Here is a 14,943-nt window from a genome sequence, read left to right on the forward strand (position 1 = left end):
CTTATGTTGTTAAAGTTTGTTTATTTAAGAAATTCATAATAAATAATAATAAAGCAAGATACCTTGTTGAAATATGTGAGTTGTGCGGTTTATGTAAACTACAAAAGTAAAGTATAAATTCAAATGTTTGTGACAGATGTGAAGGGGGAGGAGAATTGATACGTGCGTCATGTTTAGTCGATAAAACTCTTCCGCAAAGGGTACACCTGTGTATCCTCGCTCATAGCTCCTCTGGAAGCCTCCTCACTCCTCGATCCTCGCCTCCTCGCGGTGCAATTAGAGAATTGAGATGTCCTTCAAGATGGCTGAGCTCGATTGGTTTCCGGGTCATAGGATGGAGGACGGAGGAGCGAGGAGACGAGGAGGGATATTGAGAAGCACCCAAGTTGTGTGTGAAACCAGACCAACGCTGCGGGGGACGCCGGGAACAAACGCGCTCTGGCTCGGACCGCAGCAAACGAGCCCAGTGTAAAAGCCCCCTTAGTGCGAAAGAGAATTCCATTCCGGCGCGCTGTCTGGCCACACGATACTGTTGCGCGTCTTTCTGCGCGCCGTGTGTGCGTCATTGGAATGGAATGAATGAATCAGTGTGTGCATCAGGACATTCACATACAGCGCGTTCTCTTTGGTCTAATCGCGCATAGATGCAAAAAAAGCTTTTGCAGTTCATATAATGTAACGATAGTTACAAAACAAGGATGACGCTGCGTTAAACTGGACAAACTTCAATCGCAAGCGTTAACGTTGACAGCACTTGTTAGCAGTAGCCTATATACAATAAGATTCTCATTATTTGAATGTGTGAACATAGCCCCTCTCTATGAATCAAAACTTTATACCTTATCCGTCTTCTGCGCAGTTTCTTCATATTGCGTTTGTACAGAATAACACAAAATTAGTAAAATAACAAATATTGCAGTACGAAATATCTCCATGCTGAGCCTTTTTTGCACTTCCTGATTTCCCTACTTGAGAATCCTTGTCCAATGAATGGACGACCTTAGCACACGTGTGGTTTTGTTGACAAATTTTGGTTCACTTGCAAAAAGAGCAGTGTGAAAGCGAACCGTACCAAAAAAAAAAAAAATTTGAAAAAAAATTATTTGGTCCGGACCAAAGCAAGTGAACTATCGGACTTTCCTGGTGTGAATACACCCTAAGGCTTTAACTGCCATCTGGGTACAAGATGGTTAAATTGGTTAACATGCTTTACATGTATAAAAGTTTTGATGTCTGTTGCTTTGTGCCATTATACTGGGGTTAACAATTTGTTTCTCTTTTTTGTCCTTAGACCTGATGGCACTGAAAGAGGAGACTGAAGTACTGAATGAAATGGAAGGGAATGACCAATATAACAATCAGCATGTTTTCATTACTGGAGAAAAGTCCTCACGAGAAATGGCTAAAAAAAACAGGGCTATAAGTCATTTCAGCTACAATCAAACAAGAAGCTTTAACAGGCACATGGAAATTCACACTGATAAGCCTTACATGTGCCCTCAGTGTGGAAATAGTTTCAAACAGAGAGGACACCTTAAAGACCACATAAGAATTCACACTGGAGAGAAACCTTTCACCTGCGAACATTGTGGAAAAAGTTTCACCCGAAAAGGAATCCTTAACAAGCACATGCAAACTCACACTGGAGAGAAGCCTTATACATACTCTCAGTGTGGAAAGACAATCCACAAGAGAGTTTACACTGGAGAGACCCCTTTCACCTGTCAACAGTGTGGGAAAAGTTTCAACCAAAAAGGAAACCTAAATTACCACATGAAAATTCACTCTGGAGGTAAGCCTTTCACCTGCAAACAATGTGGAAAAAGTTTCAATCAAAAAGGAAACCTTCATAGGCACTTTTTAGCAGTAGGTGTTGTTTAACAATAGCATTCAAGAAAGAAATTAAATGAACAGATATAAAAATAAAACACTACATAGACATTACTGTATAAATTATACATTGATTCTTATTAAAGCTACTTTTAAAGTTCTCAGTTAAGAGCAGTGAGTGATTTTCTCTTTGTGTTTTGTTGTTTTATTAACATTAAAGAATTAGTTCCCCCAAAATAAAAATTGTCATCATTTACTCTCTCAAGTCGTTTTTAACCGGAATAAGTTTCTTTCTTCTGTTGAAAATAAGTTATTTTGAAGAATGAGGGTAACAGAACAGTTGCTGGTCCCCAGTGATTCCTATAGTATATTTTCTCCTATGGAAGTCAATGGGGACCAGCAACTGTTTGGATAGCCACTTTTTTTTTTTTTTTTTTTTTTTAGCACAAGAAAGAAATGAATACTGATTTGGAACAACATTAGAGAGTAAATAATGACAGCATTTTCATTTTTGGGTGAACTATCCCTTTAAGGCAGTGGTTCTCAAACTTTTTCGGTCATTCCCCACTTTGGACAAGGGGGAATTTTCAAGCCCCACTGCCCCCATCGCCCCGACATAATGCTAATGAAATACGTAACAAGCTTAAAATGTTCCAATTTATTGAAGTAACAAGTAGTATCAGTATAGTAACAAGTTGTATCTAAATACAAACTAACTATATATCTACATCAAATAACAGCAAGTTCAAAAATAAAGAAAATGAAGTGCATCTGTGTCATAACTTGCATGAAATTCAAAAATAGAGTAAATAAAAGTGCCTCAAAAATAGAAAAGAAATAAAAGTGCCACTTTGCAATCTGTTAAAAAAAGAAAAGAAGAGAAATCCATTTGGCAAGACAGGTCTATTTATCCCTGCATTAGTGACTGCAATGAGCCTGTTTTGCATTGCACAATTTCTCAAAGCAGGGTTGCAGGCTTGATACTGCCACTCTCAAATCATGTTCAATGTTCAGAGAAATTTCATGTCTTGTCGTAAGGCACAACATAATGACGTCTCATATTTTCCAACCCAGCCCTCAGCCCCCAGTTACGCATGAAACAGCTTCCAGCGCGCCTGGCCATCGGCGCGAAACATAGGCTACATATCTATGGGCGCAAAAGTTTGTTCCGCTACAATTAATATGTCGATGTCACGTCAATCATTATTTTGGGGGTGGGGAATTCCTGTTACTTGTTGTCGCCCCCGGGGGTGATCGGTCTAATAAGCGGCAAGACACAGCTATAAGGACGGTTTGCTCTCACACGCGCTGCATTAATAGTCACACACACACACACGCAGTCACTCTCTACTCTAGTGCGCGGTCTTGCTCCAGATTCCGGGAGATTGGATCTCATTTGCGGGCGTCAAGGAGCCGCTATCAATATGCGGGAGACTCCCGGAACTTCCGGGACATTTGGGATGTCTGGATAAAGATATAAAGGCATAAAAAGGAAAATTTCCTCCCGTTTGGCTCGGCCCACCTGTTACGTCTCGATTCCCCACCAGTGGGGCGCGCCACACACTTTGAGAACCGCTGCTTTAAGGGCAAGCGGCCGCATGTGTACTATTGGGCTACTGTCCCTTTAAGACCAGCGCATCAAACGCATATGACACGCACCCTATTTTCTCTCAAATGTGTGCTTTCACTTTAGACATAAGTTAACCCATACCTGCCAACTTTTGAGTTTTGCTCGGAGTGAGATTTGTTGACGGGGGGTTGTTGGGCGAGACGATTGAGATTTGTTGACTGGGGGTTGGGCGAGAGTTTGGAGCACAATCTCTGCCTCGCATGCACGCTCGCTCTAGATTGCGGGAGATTTTTAACGAATTTGCGGTATAACTAGTCGATCACGAGTGGCTCAACGGGTAGATCTGTAGATAAACTCATCTTTCAGGCATTTGACCGGCCGGGTTGACACTTCAGCGTGAGATATCGGGAGTGTGGCGTGTGAGCGTGTGAAACCAATCAAATGCGGGTGTCTCACGGCTAATGCGTGAGAGTTGGCAGCTCTGGTTAACCAACTGTGTTTATGTAAACCTTGTGTGTATTTGACAGTATTAGCGCAATAAGACTTGAAAGATAACTTAGTCCAGTAACCAGGCACTGTTTAACGTTTTAGTGTGCGTGTGCTTCGGGTGTAACCGCTCAGAAAAACGCATGTTAGTTAGAACCGCGCAACAGCACGCGAATGAAATGTTTAACAGGCAAAGCTTTAATGCACAGGCAAATAATTAACTTTTATGAACTGCAGTCTCCCGTCCCGTGAGTGTAACTCTACCGCTGCGTTAACGTGATGTGTACGTCGCGTTGAGCATGTTGAGATGGAGGCGCCAGAACTGAACTGATAGAATGCACTAGCTGTAGCACGATACTACGATATTTCTTCAAAAGCAGATCGTGGAGGCATTTTAATCGTCCACGATCAAAACCCGTGATATCGCACACCCCTAATGGGAAACGAGAAGTAGTCCAAGCACTGAGCCCTGAGGCACTCCAGTAGCTAGATGTTACAACTTAGACACCACACCCCTCCACGACATCCTAAAGGACCTACCTGAGAGGCAAGACTCGAAATTCTTCACAAATACAGTTTATCTGGTTCAGAAGACACAATTGTTCTGATTTTTAAACATTACATTCAGTTTCATATGTTGGTTATTTTTATATCATTGTTTTGTTTTTCTCTTGATCTGCTGTGATCTCTCTTGCATCTGTGAGTGTTTTGGTTTTAGGTTTGGTCTGCCACCGATAGGTTATTCCAAAGTTATAATAAACATATTCTGCGTGCTTCCTGACAAAAGTAAAGTATGAGATTGAGATCAGTCTATCCTGGGTCAAATCGTTTTGTTTTTTATTACTAAGGCTTTAACTGCCATCTGGGTACAAGATGGTTAAATTGGTTAACATGCTTTACATGTATAAAAGTTTTGATGTCTGTTGCTTTGTGCCATTAAACTGGGGTTAACTATTTTTTTTCTCTTTTTTTGTCCTTAGACCTGATGGCACTGAAAGATGAGACTGAAGTACTGAATGAAATGGAAGGGAATGACCAATATAACAATCAGCATGTTTTCGTTACTGGAGAAAAGTCCTCACGAGAAATGGCTAAAAAAAACAGGGCTATAAGTCATTTCAGCTACAATCAAACAGGAAGCTTTAACAGGCACATGGAAATTCACACTGATAAGCCTTACATGTGCCCTCAGTGTGGAAATAGTTTCAAACAGAGAGGACACCTTAAAGACCACATAAGAATTCACACTGGAGAGAAACCTTTCACCTGCGAACATTGTGGAAAAAGTTTCACCCGAAAAGGAATCCTTAACAAGCACATGCAAACTCACACTGGAGAGAAGCCTTACTCTCAGTGTGGAAAGACAATCCACAAGAGAGTTTACACTGGAGAGACCCCTTTCACCTGTCAACAGTGTGGGAAAAGTTTCAACCAAAAAGGAAACCTAAATTACCACATGAAAATTCACACTGGAGGTAAGCCTTTCACCTGCAAACAATGTGGAAAAAGTTTCAATCAAAAAGGAAACCTTCATAGGCACATGAGGATTCACACTGGAAAGAAGCCTTACACCTGCCAGCAGTGTGGAAAGAGTTTTGATCAACATGTACACCTTAAAGTCCACATGAGACTTCACACTGGGGAGAAGCCTTACACCTGCCAGCAGTGTGGAAAAAGTTTCACCCGAAAAAGAAACCTTAATTTCCACATGAAAATTCACATTGCTACCAGTGTGGAATACGTTTCACTCTAAAAGCCTTAATAGGCACATGAACATTAACACTGGAGAGAAGTCGTTTATATGTGGTCAAGGTATAACCACATATAAGAGTTTCAGATATGAAGAGACCTTTGTGTACCACATGAGAATTCATGTATGAGAACTCTTTTACAGTTTTACAGACAAGAATCACCTTAGGAATCATGTAATAACTCACACCAGAGAGAAGCCTTTCATGTCTCATCACTGTAGAAAGACTTGCAGAAATAATGCAAACCCTGAGGTTTACATAAGCATCCTCGACATACTCGAAAACATAATACGATATAATACATAAAACGATATACCCTGATATAGATCAAGTTGTTTTTGGTTCTTTGCTTAGGGGTTAAAGAGGTTCAAGATACCTGAGCAGCAGACTTAGCAAACATCCCAAGTGTAATTTAGATGAATATGTGAATGTGCTGCACATTTTCCTTTCAATGACAAAATAAAACCGATGAGAAAACTGCATTTGTGGAAGCATCTGATCATAGCAATGTGAATTTTTGCATTAGCTCTACAATTCAGCACTGAAGTTGTCATGTTCCGTTTATTTATACAATAGATTTTCTTTAAAGAAAGTAGCTTTACAATATTAAACATTGTCACCCTCCATTAGAATTACAACTTCATTTTCTATAATCGACACTGTCGATCACGACATACTTCTTGACCGGCTGGAAAACTGGGTCGGGCTTTCTGGGATAGTTCTAAAATGGTTCAGGTCATACTTAGAAGGGAGAGGTTATTATGTGAGTATAGGAGACCATAAGTCTGAGTGGACATCCATGACATGCGGAGTCCCTCAAGGCTCAATTCTTGCACCGCTCCTTTTCAACCTGTACATGCTCCCAATGAGCCAAATAATGAGAAAGAACCAAATCTCTTACCACAGCTATGCAGACGACACACAGCTCTACTTAGCCCTATCGCCTAACGACTACAGCCCCATTGACTCCCTGTGCCAATGCATTGAGGAAGTAAACAATTGGATGTGCCAAAACTTTCTTCAGTTAAACAAAGACAAAACTGAAGTCATTGCGTTTGGCAACAAAGATGCAGACTGATCTCATGAAATGGCGTATGTATGACACGCCAATTCATATTTCCATTTTTGGCGTGCTATCAACACGCATAATCGCTTTTCAGCCTGTTTATCAACGCCTTGACTTAACATTACATTACTGTATAAATATATGACCTACCCCAACCCCGTCCCTAAACCTACCCGTCACTGGGGTTAATACCATTTATGAGTCTTCCCCTACCATCCTAGGAAAAAAAATATTGGTCCACAGATGTAAATATACATTTTGCTTCGTTTCGCTCGTACATTTAACGACGTGTACATACACGCGGAATCACTCGGACATTTAACGGCGTACACATACACGCAAAAGATGACGGTTAATTTCGGCCTAGACATACACGCGGATAGCTCAAAATGCGTATAGATAACACGCCACTTGACTTGAAAGTGGCGTGTATGTTTACGCAAAGTCATGATGTCATGTTGAAAGATGAAGTTCTCAAGGTGAATGCATACCTTGACGCTAGGGGTCTAACAACTAAAAATCAAGTCAGGAATCTTGGTGTGCCTCTAGAGTCAGACCTTAGTTTCAGTAGTCATGTCAAAGCAATAACTAAATCAGCATACTATCATCTGAAAAATATTACAAGAATTAGATGCTTTGTTTCCAGTCAAAACTTAGAGAAACTTGTGCATGCTTTTATCACCAGCAGGGTGGATTATTGTAATGGACTCCTCACTGGCCTTCCTAAAAAGACCATAAGACAGTTGCAGCTCATACAGAACGCTGCTGCCAGGATCCTGAGCAGAACCAGAAAATATGAACACATCACACCAGTCCTCAGGTCTTTACACTGGCTCCCAGTTACTTTTAGGATTGATTTTAAAGTATTATTACTGGTATATAAATCATTTAATGGCCTAGGACCTAAATACATTGCAGATATGCTCACTGAATATAAACCCAACAGATCACTCAGATCATTAGGATCACATCAGCTAGAAATACCAAGGGTTCACTCAAAGCATGGAGAGTCTGCTTTTAGCTATTATGCTGGAACCAGCTTCCAGAAGAGATCAGATGTGCTCCTACAGTAGTTACATTCAAATCCAGACTCAAGACACTTCTGTTTAGCTATGCATTTACTGAATGAGCACTGTGCCACTGTGTCCGACTGTTTGTACTGTATTTTATTTTATTTTTTATTCTAAACTGTTTTAATTATTCCTATTTCTTTAGATTTTTCTATGTAAAGCACTTTGAATTACCATTGTGTATGAAATGTGCTATATAAATAAACTTGCCATGCCTTGCCTATAATAAAGAAGCTGTTGTCAAAGAATTTAGAGCCCAAGAAAACACCAACCTATTAACCTAACCAATGAATGATTTTTACGATATTTAGAGTAAACAGATATTAAATACGTCAGGCTAGAAACATGACCTCTTTCAATGTCAACAACATCATGGTGTTTAACCAGTAGTAGAGAGGAAGATATGATGGGTTCACATGCTGATGGAACTGTGGTGCTACAGCGATCTGTCACCACACATTAAAGAGACACAAAAACATATTTATGTTTGAAACTAGTGATAATTTAAAAGTTGAGATTGTGTTTACATTTACAAGTAATCATTTAGCAGACGCTTTTATCCAAAGCGACTTACAAATGAGGAGAGCAATAGAAGCAATCAAACTAACAATAGGGCAACAATATGCAAGTTATGTGACCAGTACCAGTTAGACTAGCACAGTACAGGTAGCAAAGTAAAAAAAAAATAGATATAGAATAGTAAGAGTTAGTATTAATGGGTCAGGTGTTGCTGAAAAAGATGTGTGTTCAGCAGCTGCTCGGGTTGAGTTAGGCAGGTCATTACACCAGCAGGGAACAGTCCAGGTAAATGTCAGTTGCAGAGATTTGGCAGTGCATCCTAGAAGGCCTGCCAAGAGACCATTACAATAGTCTGGATAGAACAAGAGCTTGGACAATAAGTTGTGTTGCTGCTCCGATAGGAAGGGCATGATCTACCCAATGTTGTGTGAGGCAAATCTGCAGGACCAGTTCTAGCAATGTGGTCTGTGAAGTTCAATTGATCATCAATCACAACTCCAAGGCTGTCCTGGATGGAGTTATGGATGATGAACCTAGCTGAATGAAGAAGTTGTGATGAAGTGCTGGGTTGGTCGAGAACACAAGCAGATCTGTCTTCGCAAGGTTTAGTTGAAGGTGGTGGTCCTTCATTCAGCAAGTAATGTCTGTCAGGCAGGCTGAGATGCGAGCAGCTATCGTTGGATCCTCTGGTTGGAATGAAAGGTAGAGTTGCGTGTCATCAGCAAAGGAGAGGTAGGAAAAACCATGTTCCTGAATGACAGATTCTAGTGATAACATGTAGATGGGAAACGAGAAGTCGTCCAAGCACTGAGCCCTGAGGCACTCCAGTAGCTAGATGCTACAACTTAGACACCACACCCCTCCACGACATCCTAAAGGACCTACCTGAGAGGCAAGACTCGAACCGTTGGATTGCGGTTCTTGAGATGGCCTTTGTCTTGCGTATAAGTGTAACAGTGTGAAGAGAGGTGTTGATGATACGTGTGAGTGATTCAACTGAAGAAAAATGGCTTGAAGGAGATGAATTGTGGTGTGGAAAAACACACGCTAATGGCTGTTGATTTATTTATGAAGAATGTGGCAAAGTGCACTATTAATATCTAGTGATGAGAGCTAAGTGTGTATGAGACCAAAGAGGAGGATGAGAGTGAGCATAGGTTATCCTGAAAGGTGACCTGTGGAGGAGTGTGAGTTGTTTCCTTAGCCATGCAGATTATGGAAATCAGCAGCCTGAGGTTTTTCTAGGTGGATGTTGAAGTCTACCAAGAGCTACTCGACGATTACCATCTTCAGGGAAGGATGAAAGTAACACATCCAACTCCTCCAATAAATTGCCAAGCAGACCTGGGAGATGATATACAACTACAAAATGGATTTTAATAGGGTTGGTGATTCAAATTAGCTATTGTCATAAAGAGATCGTAAAGGAATACATTTCCCATCATTGGAGATGAGCAGACCAGTACCCCCACCCCTCCCAGTCAGACGAGGGGTGTGTGAAAAAGTGAAGTTTGTGGAGAAGGGCTGTAGGTGTGGTAGTGTCCTCTGGTCTGACCCAGGTCTTAGTCAGGGCCATGAGGTTGAAACCTGAATGACTAGAAATAGTTGTAATGAAGTCAGCTTTGTTTACAGCAGACTGGCAATTCCAGAGACCAACAGGAAAAAAAAGTAATGTACTAGAAGACACAGGGAAAGTATGCAGGTTGTTAGGATTGCGCTGCCTTTTACTTGAGATGTGATTTACGAGTGTTAGTAATAGTAGGGATTTGGAAGCACAGTGAAAACAGGTCACAAAAACAAACAGATGACAACAAGCTGTATAAAAGGAAAGGAAAACAATAGTCAAGTGCCTTGTATGTGTCCTTTGTCGGTGGAGTCGCTTGTCTTTACACTCTTCGGTCTTCACACGAGAACTGCCACGGTATGCTAATTGATACTCGCCTGAAAATGTCGTTATTGAGTTCAGCTGGCCACGCCTCACTACCGAAACTGTTCAACTTCAGCAACGCGACTACAGCACGTGAACACAGTAAGCAAACAATGTTTCCGAGTATGGACAACTGTGCTAGAATTAAATGAGAAAAAGATACAAAACACTAAGTTACTGTCTCCTCCTTTTGCTTGACTGCTTCTTTCTGATGACCAGACTGTCGGACTGTACTTTTCCAAGTTCTTAATTGATTAAGTTCACATCTTCCTCAGTTTAAATGTTAATGTCTTTTATCATGTAAACATTGTTTTTTAAACATAGTTATGAATTTTATTGCAATAGATTATTGACCTAAGTAGCTGCCGTTGCACACTGTGATGTCATATATAGTATGAAGTGTTATCGATTTGCAGTATATTTGTAAAAATAATTATATACATAATCTTACTGTTGCCAGAATATGATTTGCAAATTAATGGTAGTGTACATAGTTCACTTAACTACTAAGACAAAATATATACAGTGCCTGTTTAGTGCCAGTCACTGTTTGGCTTTAAATAGGCAAATACTTTGAGTTTTACTTTACTTTTGAGTCAAAGATTGGAACATTACTGCAGTGATTATTATGTTTCTAGCATGTTATATGTTTTGCAACAGTTCTTTTAACCCTTAATGATGTAATATGTAGCTTTTCATTTCTTAACTTTTTTATTGACACTTTTTCTTTTTTTACATTAAGACCAAAACCAAAGGTAATACACATCAACGAAAAAGGAAAAAAGAGAAATAAATAATAGAAAATAGAAAAATACAAATTATACATGTTAAAGAAACCTACTGTACCTGAAAAACTTTATTTAATTTCTGTTCTTGATCCTTTGTATTGTCCTATTGGGTGTAATTATTTTGGTGCTTTTATTTTCTTCTTTTTTTTATAACAAAAATTAAATAACCAAAGTATATTGTGATACATTGTTTTTGTTATTGTTACGTGAATTAAATAGCCTTATATTGTTGAAATAAGATTTTAGTCATATTGCCCAATCCAAAATTACATAATATGGAACTAAGTAATATATTGCTTTTTAAAGTGTATTTTTAACTTTAATGTTTTTATGAAAGTGTAATCTAATAAATTTGATATACAAATAGTTGAATAAATAAATAGGAACTTTCTGTATTATTTGTAAATATATTTTTAATCTTAAGTCATTTAAAGGTGCATTGTGTAAGATTTAGGAAGATCTGTTGACAGAAATGCAATATCACATACATAACTATTTTTTCAATGGTGTATAAAGACCTTACATAATGAACCATTATGTTTTATTACCTTAGAATGAGCCATTTCTACCTACACACACTGCGGGTCCCCTTACATCGACATGTTTCTACAGTGGCCCCAAAGGGACAAACGCGTTTCGTCACTATGCTGGGGCCCGTTTTAATAAGGAGGTTCAACCAACTCTGAGTTAAAACTTGAACTCTGAGTTGACTTACCCTGAGATAGGAAACTCTGAGTTTTCGGTTACAGAACAGCTGAAATGAGCAAGTTCAATCAACTCTAAGTTGACTGACTCTGAGTTAAGCGCGTGCACCACAACTATAAAAAGCCATTATCAATGGAGCGCAGATATGAGTCACCATGGCAACAGCGCCGAACAAAAAGAGGTCTGCATATTTCTCACCAGCAGTACGCAAAACATTTTTTTTTTTTAAGTAACACGGCAGCAGCGGCGATCTAGAGAGTTAGTTTAGGACAAAATAGTTGATCGAGTCAATGCGTAAGTTTACATTTTAACAGTTATACAGTGTTGGGTGTAATTACCCAGTAATCTAAATACTGTAATTTAGTAAAAGGGATATCTCTTAATTCCTCTGTAATATAAAGTAAAATATGATGTCATTGCATTAAATACTGCATAGACTATAGAACAATTTTGTATAAAACAATAGTGGATTTAACATAACATTTTTAAAAGGTATATTTTTAATGTAACCTCTCTCTCTACACACTTTGGTCAAATCAAGAATAATTCATGCAATTGTATATTGTTAATTATTTGAAAGCATTACAAGTGCAGTTTTGTCTCTTTTTGTATTGTTCAAGTGGTTGAGGTTGATATGGGATTTAGAAAGTAATTAGTAATAAGTAGACCAATACTTTCTAGATAGTAATTATTACATTAATCTAATTACACTGTTGAAGATGTAATTTGTAGTTAGTAATTAATAACTATTTTAGAGTAACTTACCCAACTGTTATAATATCAGAGGTGAAACTGGAAGAACAGTAAATTTAAACTAATTTTAATTTTCATGAAGGTGCACTCCTGCAGGCATTAAAAGAACATGGCAGCAGCTGAAAATGAAATATAAAAACATAATTAAATCAGCTAAGGCTTGAGCATATCATGGATGTAGGGTACCTGACTTAACAAACATTTGACATATTAAATGACTAAATAGCATCTAGTGTTTAGCAGTGCAGCAGCATTTTTGACATAGGTCTAATTAACACAATTAAATGTTCATTCTCATTTGACTTCTACTCAGCCAACAGAAAGAAGGAAGAGGCTCACAAAGATGGAGATGAAGATGCAGAGGAGATGGAGATGCAGAGAAGATGAAGATGCAGAGGAGATGGAGATGCAGAGGAGATGGAGTTGCAGAGGAGATGGAGATGCAGATGCAGATGGAGATGCAGAGGAGATGGAGATGCAGAGGAGATGAAGATGCAGATGCAGATGGAGATGCAGAGGAGATGAAGATGCAGAGGAGATGGAGATGCAGAGGAGATGGAGATGGAGATGCAGAGGAGATGGAGATGCAGAGGAGATGGAGATGCAGAGGAGATGGAGATGCAGATGCAGATGGAGATGCAGAGGAGATGAAGATGCAGAGGAGATGGAGATGCAGAGGAGATGGAGATGCAGATGCAGATGGAGATGCAGAGGAGATGAAGATGCAGAGGAGATGGAGATGCAGAGGAGATGGAGATGCAGATGCAGATGGAGATGCAGAGGAGATGAAGATGCAGAGAAGATGGAGATGCAGAGGAGATGGAGATGCAGATGCAGATGGAGATGCAGAGGAGATGAAGATGCAGAGGAGATGGAGATGCAGAGGAGATGGAGATGCAGAGGAGATGGAGATGCAGAGGAGATGGAGATGCAGATGCAGATGGAGATGCAGATGCAGATGGAGATGCAGAGGAGATGGAGATGCAGATGCAGATGGAGATGCAGAGGAGATGAAGATGCAGAGGAGATGGAGATGCAGAGGAGATGGAGATGCAGAGGAGATGGAGAGGAGATGGAGATGGAGATGGAGATGCAGAGGAGATGGAGATGCAGAGGAGATGGAGAGGAGATGCAGAGGAGATGGAGATGCAGAGGAGATGGAGATGCAGATGCAGATGGAGATGCAGAGGAGATGGAGATGCAGAGGAGATGGAGATGCAGAGGAGATGGAGATGCAGAGGAGATGGAGATGGAGATGCAGAGGAGATGGAGATGCAGAGGAGATGGAGATGCAGAGGAGATGGAGATGCAGATGCAGATGGAGATGCAGAGGAGATGGAGATGCAGAGGAGATGGAGATGCAGAGGAGATGGAGATGCAGAGGAGATGGAGATGCAGAGGAGATGGAGATGCAGATGCAGATGGAGATGCAGAGGAGATGGAGATGCAGAGGAGATGCAGAGGAGATGGAGATGCAGAGGAGATGGAGATGCAGAGGAGATGGAGATGCAGATGGAGATGGAGATGCAGATGGAGATGCAGAGGAGATGCAGAGGAGATGGAGATGCAGAGGAGATGGAGATGCAGATGGAGATGCAGAGGAGATGCAGAGGAGATGGAGATGCAGAGGAGATGGAGATGCAGATGCAGAGGAGATGCAGAGGAGATGGAGATGGAGATGCAGAGGAGATGGAGATGCAGAGGAGATGGAGATGCAGAGGAGATGAAGAGGAGATGGAGATGGAGATGCAGAGGAGATGGAGATGCAGAGGAGATGGAGATGCAGAGGAGATGCAGAGGAGATGGAGATGCAGAGGAGATGCAGAGGAGATGGAGATGCAGAGGAGATGGAGATGGAGATGGAGATGCAGAGGAGATGGAGATGCAGAGGAGATGGAGATGCAGAGAAGATGGAGATGCAGAGGAGATGCAGAGGAGATGGAGATGCAGAGGAGATGGAGATGCAGAGGAGATGGAGATGCAGAGGAGATGGAGATGCAGAGGAGATGGAGATGCAGAGGAGATGGAGATGCAGAGGAGATGAAGAGGAGATGGAGATGGAGATGCAGAGGAGATGGAGATGCAGAGGAGATGGAGATGCAGAGGAGATGCAGAGGAGATGGAGATGCAGAGGAGATGGAGATGGAGATGGAGATGCAGAGGAGATGGAGATGCAGAGGAGATGGAGATGCAGAGGAGATGCAGAGGAGATGGAGATGCAGAGGAGATGGAGATGCAGAGGAGATGGAGATGCAGAGGAGATGGAGATGGAGATGCAGAGGAGATGCAGAGGAGATGGAGATGCAGAGGAGATGCAGAGGAGATGCAGAGGAGATGGAGATGGAGATGCAGAGGAGATGAAGATGCAGAGGAGATGGAGATGCAGAGGAGATGCAGAGGAGATGGAGATGCAGAGGAGATGAAGATGCAGAGGAGATGAAGATGCAGAGGAGATGGAGATGCAGAGGAGATGCAGAG

General features: G+C 40.8%; 2 protein-coding genes across 2 annotated transcripts in view; both read left to right on the plus strand.

Moving 5' to 3' along the window:
* The first annotated feature begins 1,464 nt into the window (after positions 1–1,464).
* Positions 1,465–3,941, plus strand: LOC130070885 (gastrula zinc finger protein XlCGF7.1-like). Its single transcript, XM_056235449.1, has 2 exons — positions 1,465–1,792; positions 3,928–3,941. Exons 1-2 carry the CDS (start codon positions 1,465–1,467, stop codon positions 3,939–3,941), a joined length of 342 nt encoding a protein of 113 aa, XP_056091424.1.
* An 872-nt stretch (positions 3,942–4,813) lies between these two features.
* LOC130070894 (zinc finger protein 721-like) overlaps positions 4,814–14,943 on the plus strand; it is a 32,037-nt gene continuing 21,907 nt past the window's right edge. Inside the window, exon 1 of the mRNA XM_056235460.1 lies at positions 4,814–5,636. Within this exon, the coding sequence (XP_056091435.1) occupies positions 4,872–5,636 (765 nt within the window). The 5' untranslated portion in view covers positions 4,814–4,871. The remainder of the gene's footprint in view (positions 5,637–14,943) is intronic.

The sequence above is a fragment of the Rhinichthys klamathensis genome, unplaced genomic scaffold, assembly GCF_029890125.1.
Source record: "Rhinichthys klamathensis goyatoka isolate OS25496 unplaced genomic scaffold, OSU_Roscu_1.1 h1tg000018l_1, whole genome shotgun sequence".
In the NCBI taxonomy this organism is placed as follows: domain Eukaryota; kingdom Metazoa; phylum Chordata; class Actinopteri; order Cypriniformes; family Leuciscidae; genus Rhinichthys; species Rhinichthys klamathensis.

What these genes read in the sequence shown, in the direction of transcription:
- LOC130070885 (XM_056235449.1), top strand. Translation starts at nt 1,465, where the DNA reads ATGGAAATTCACACTGATAAGCCTTACATGTGCCCTCAGTGTGGAAAT.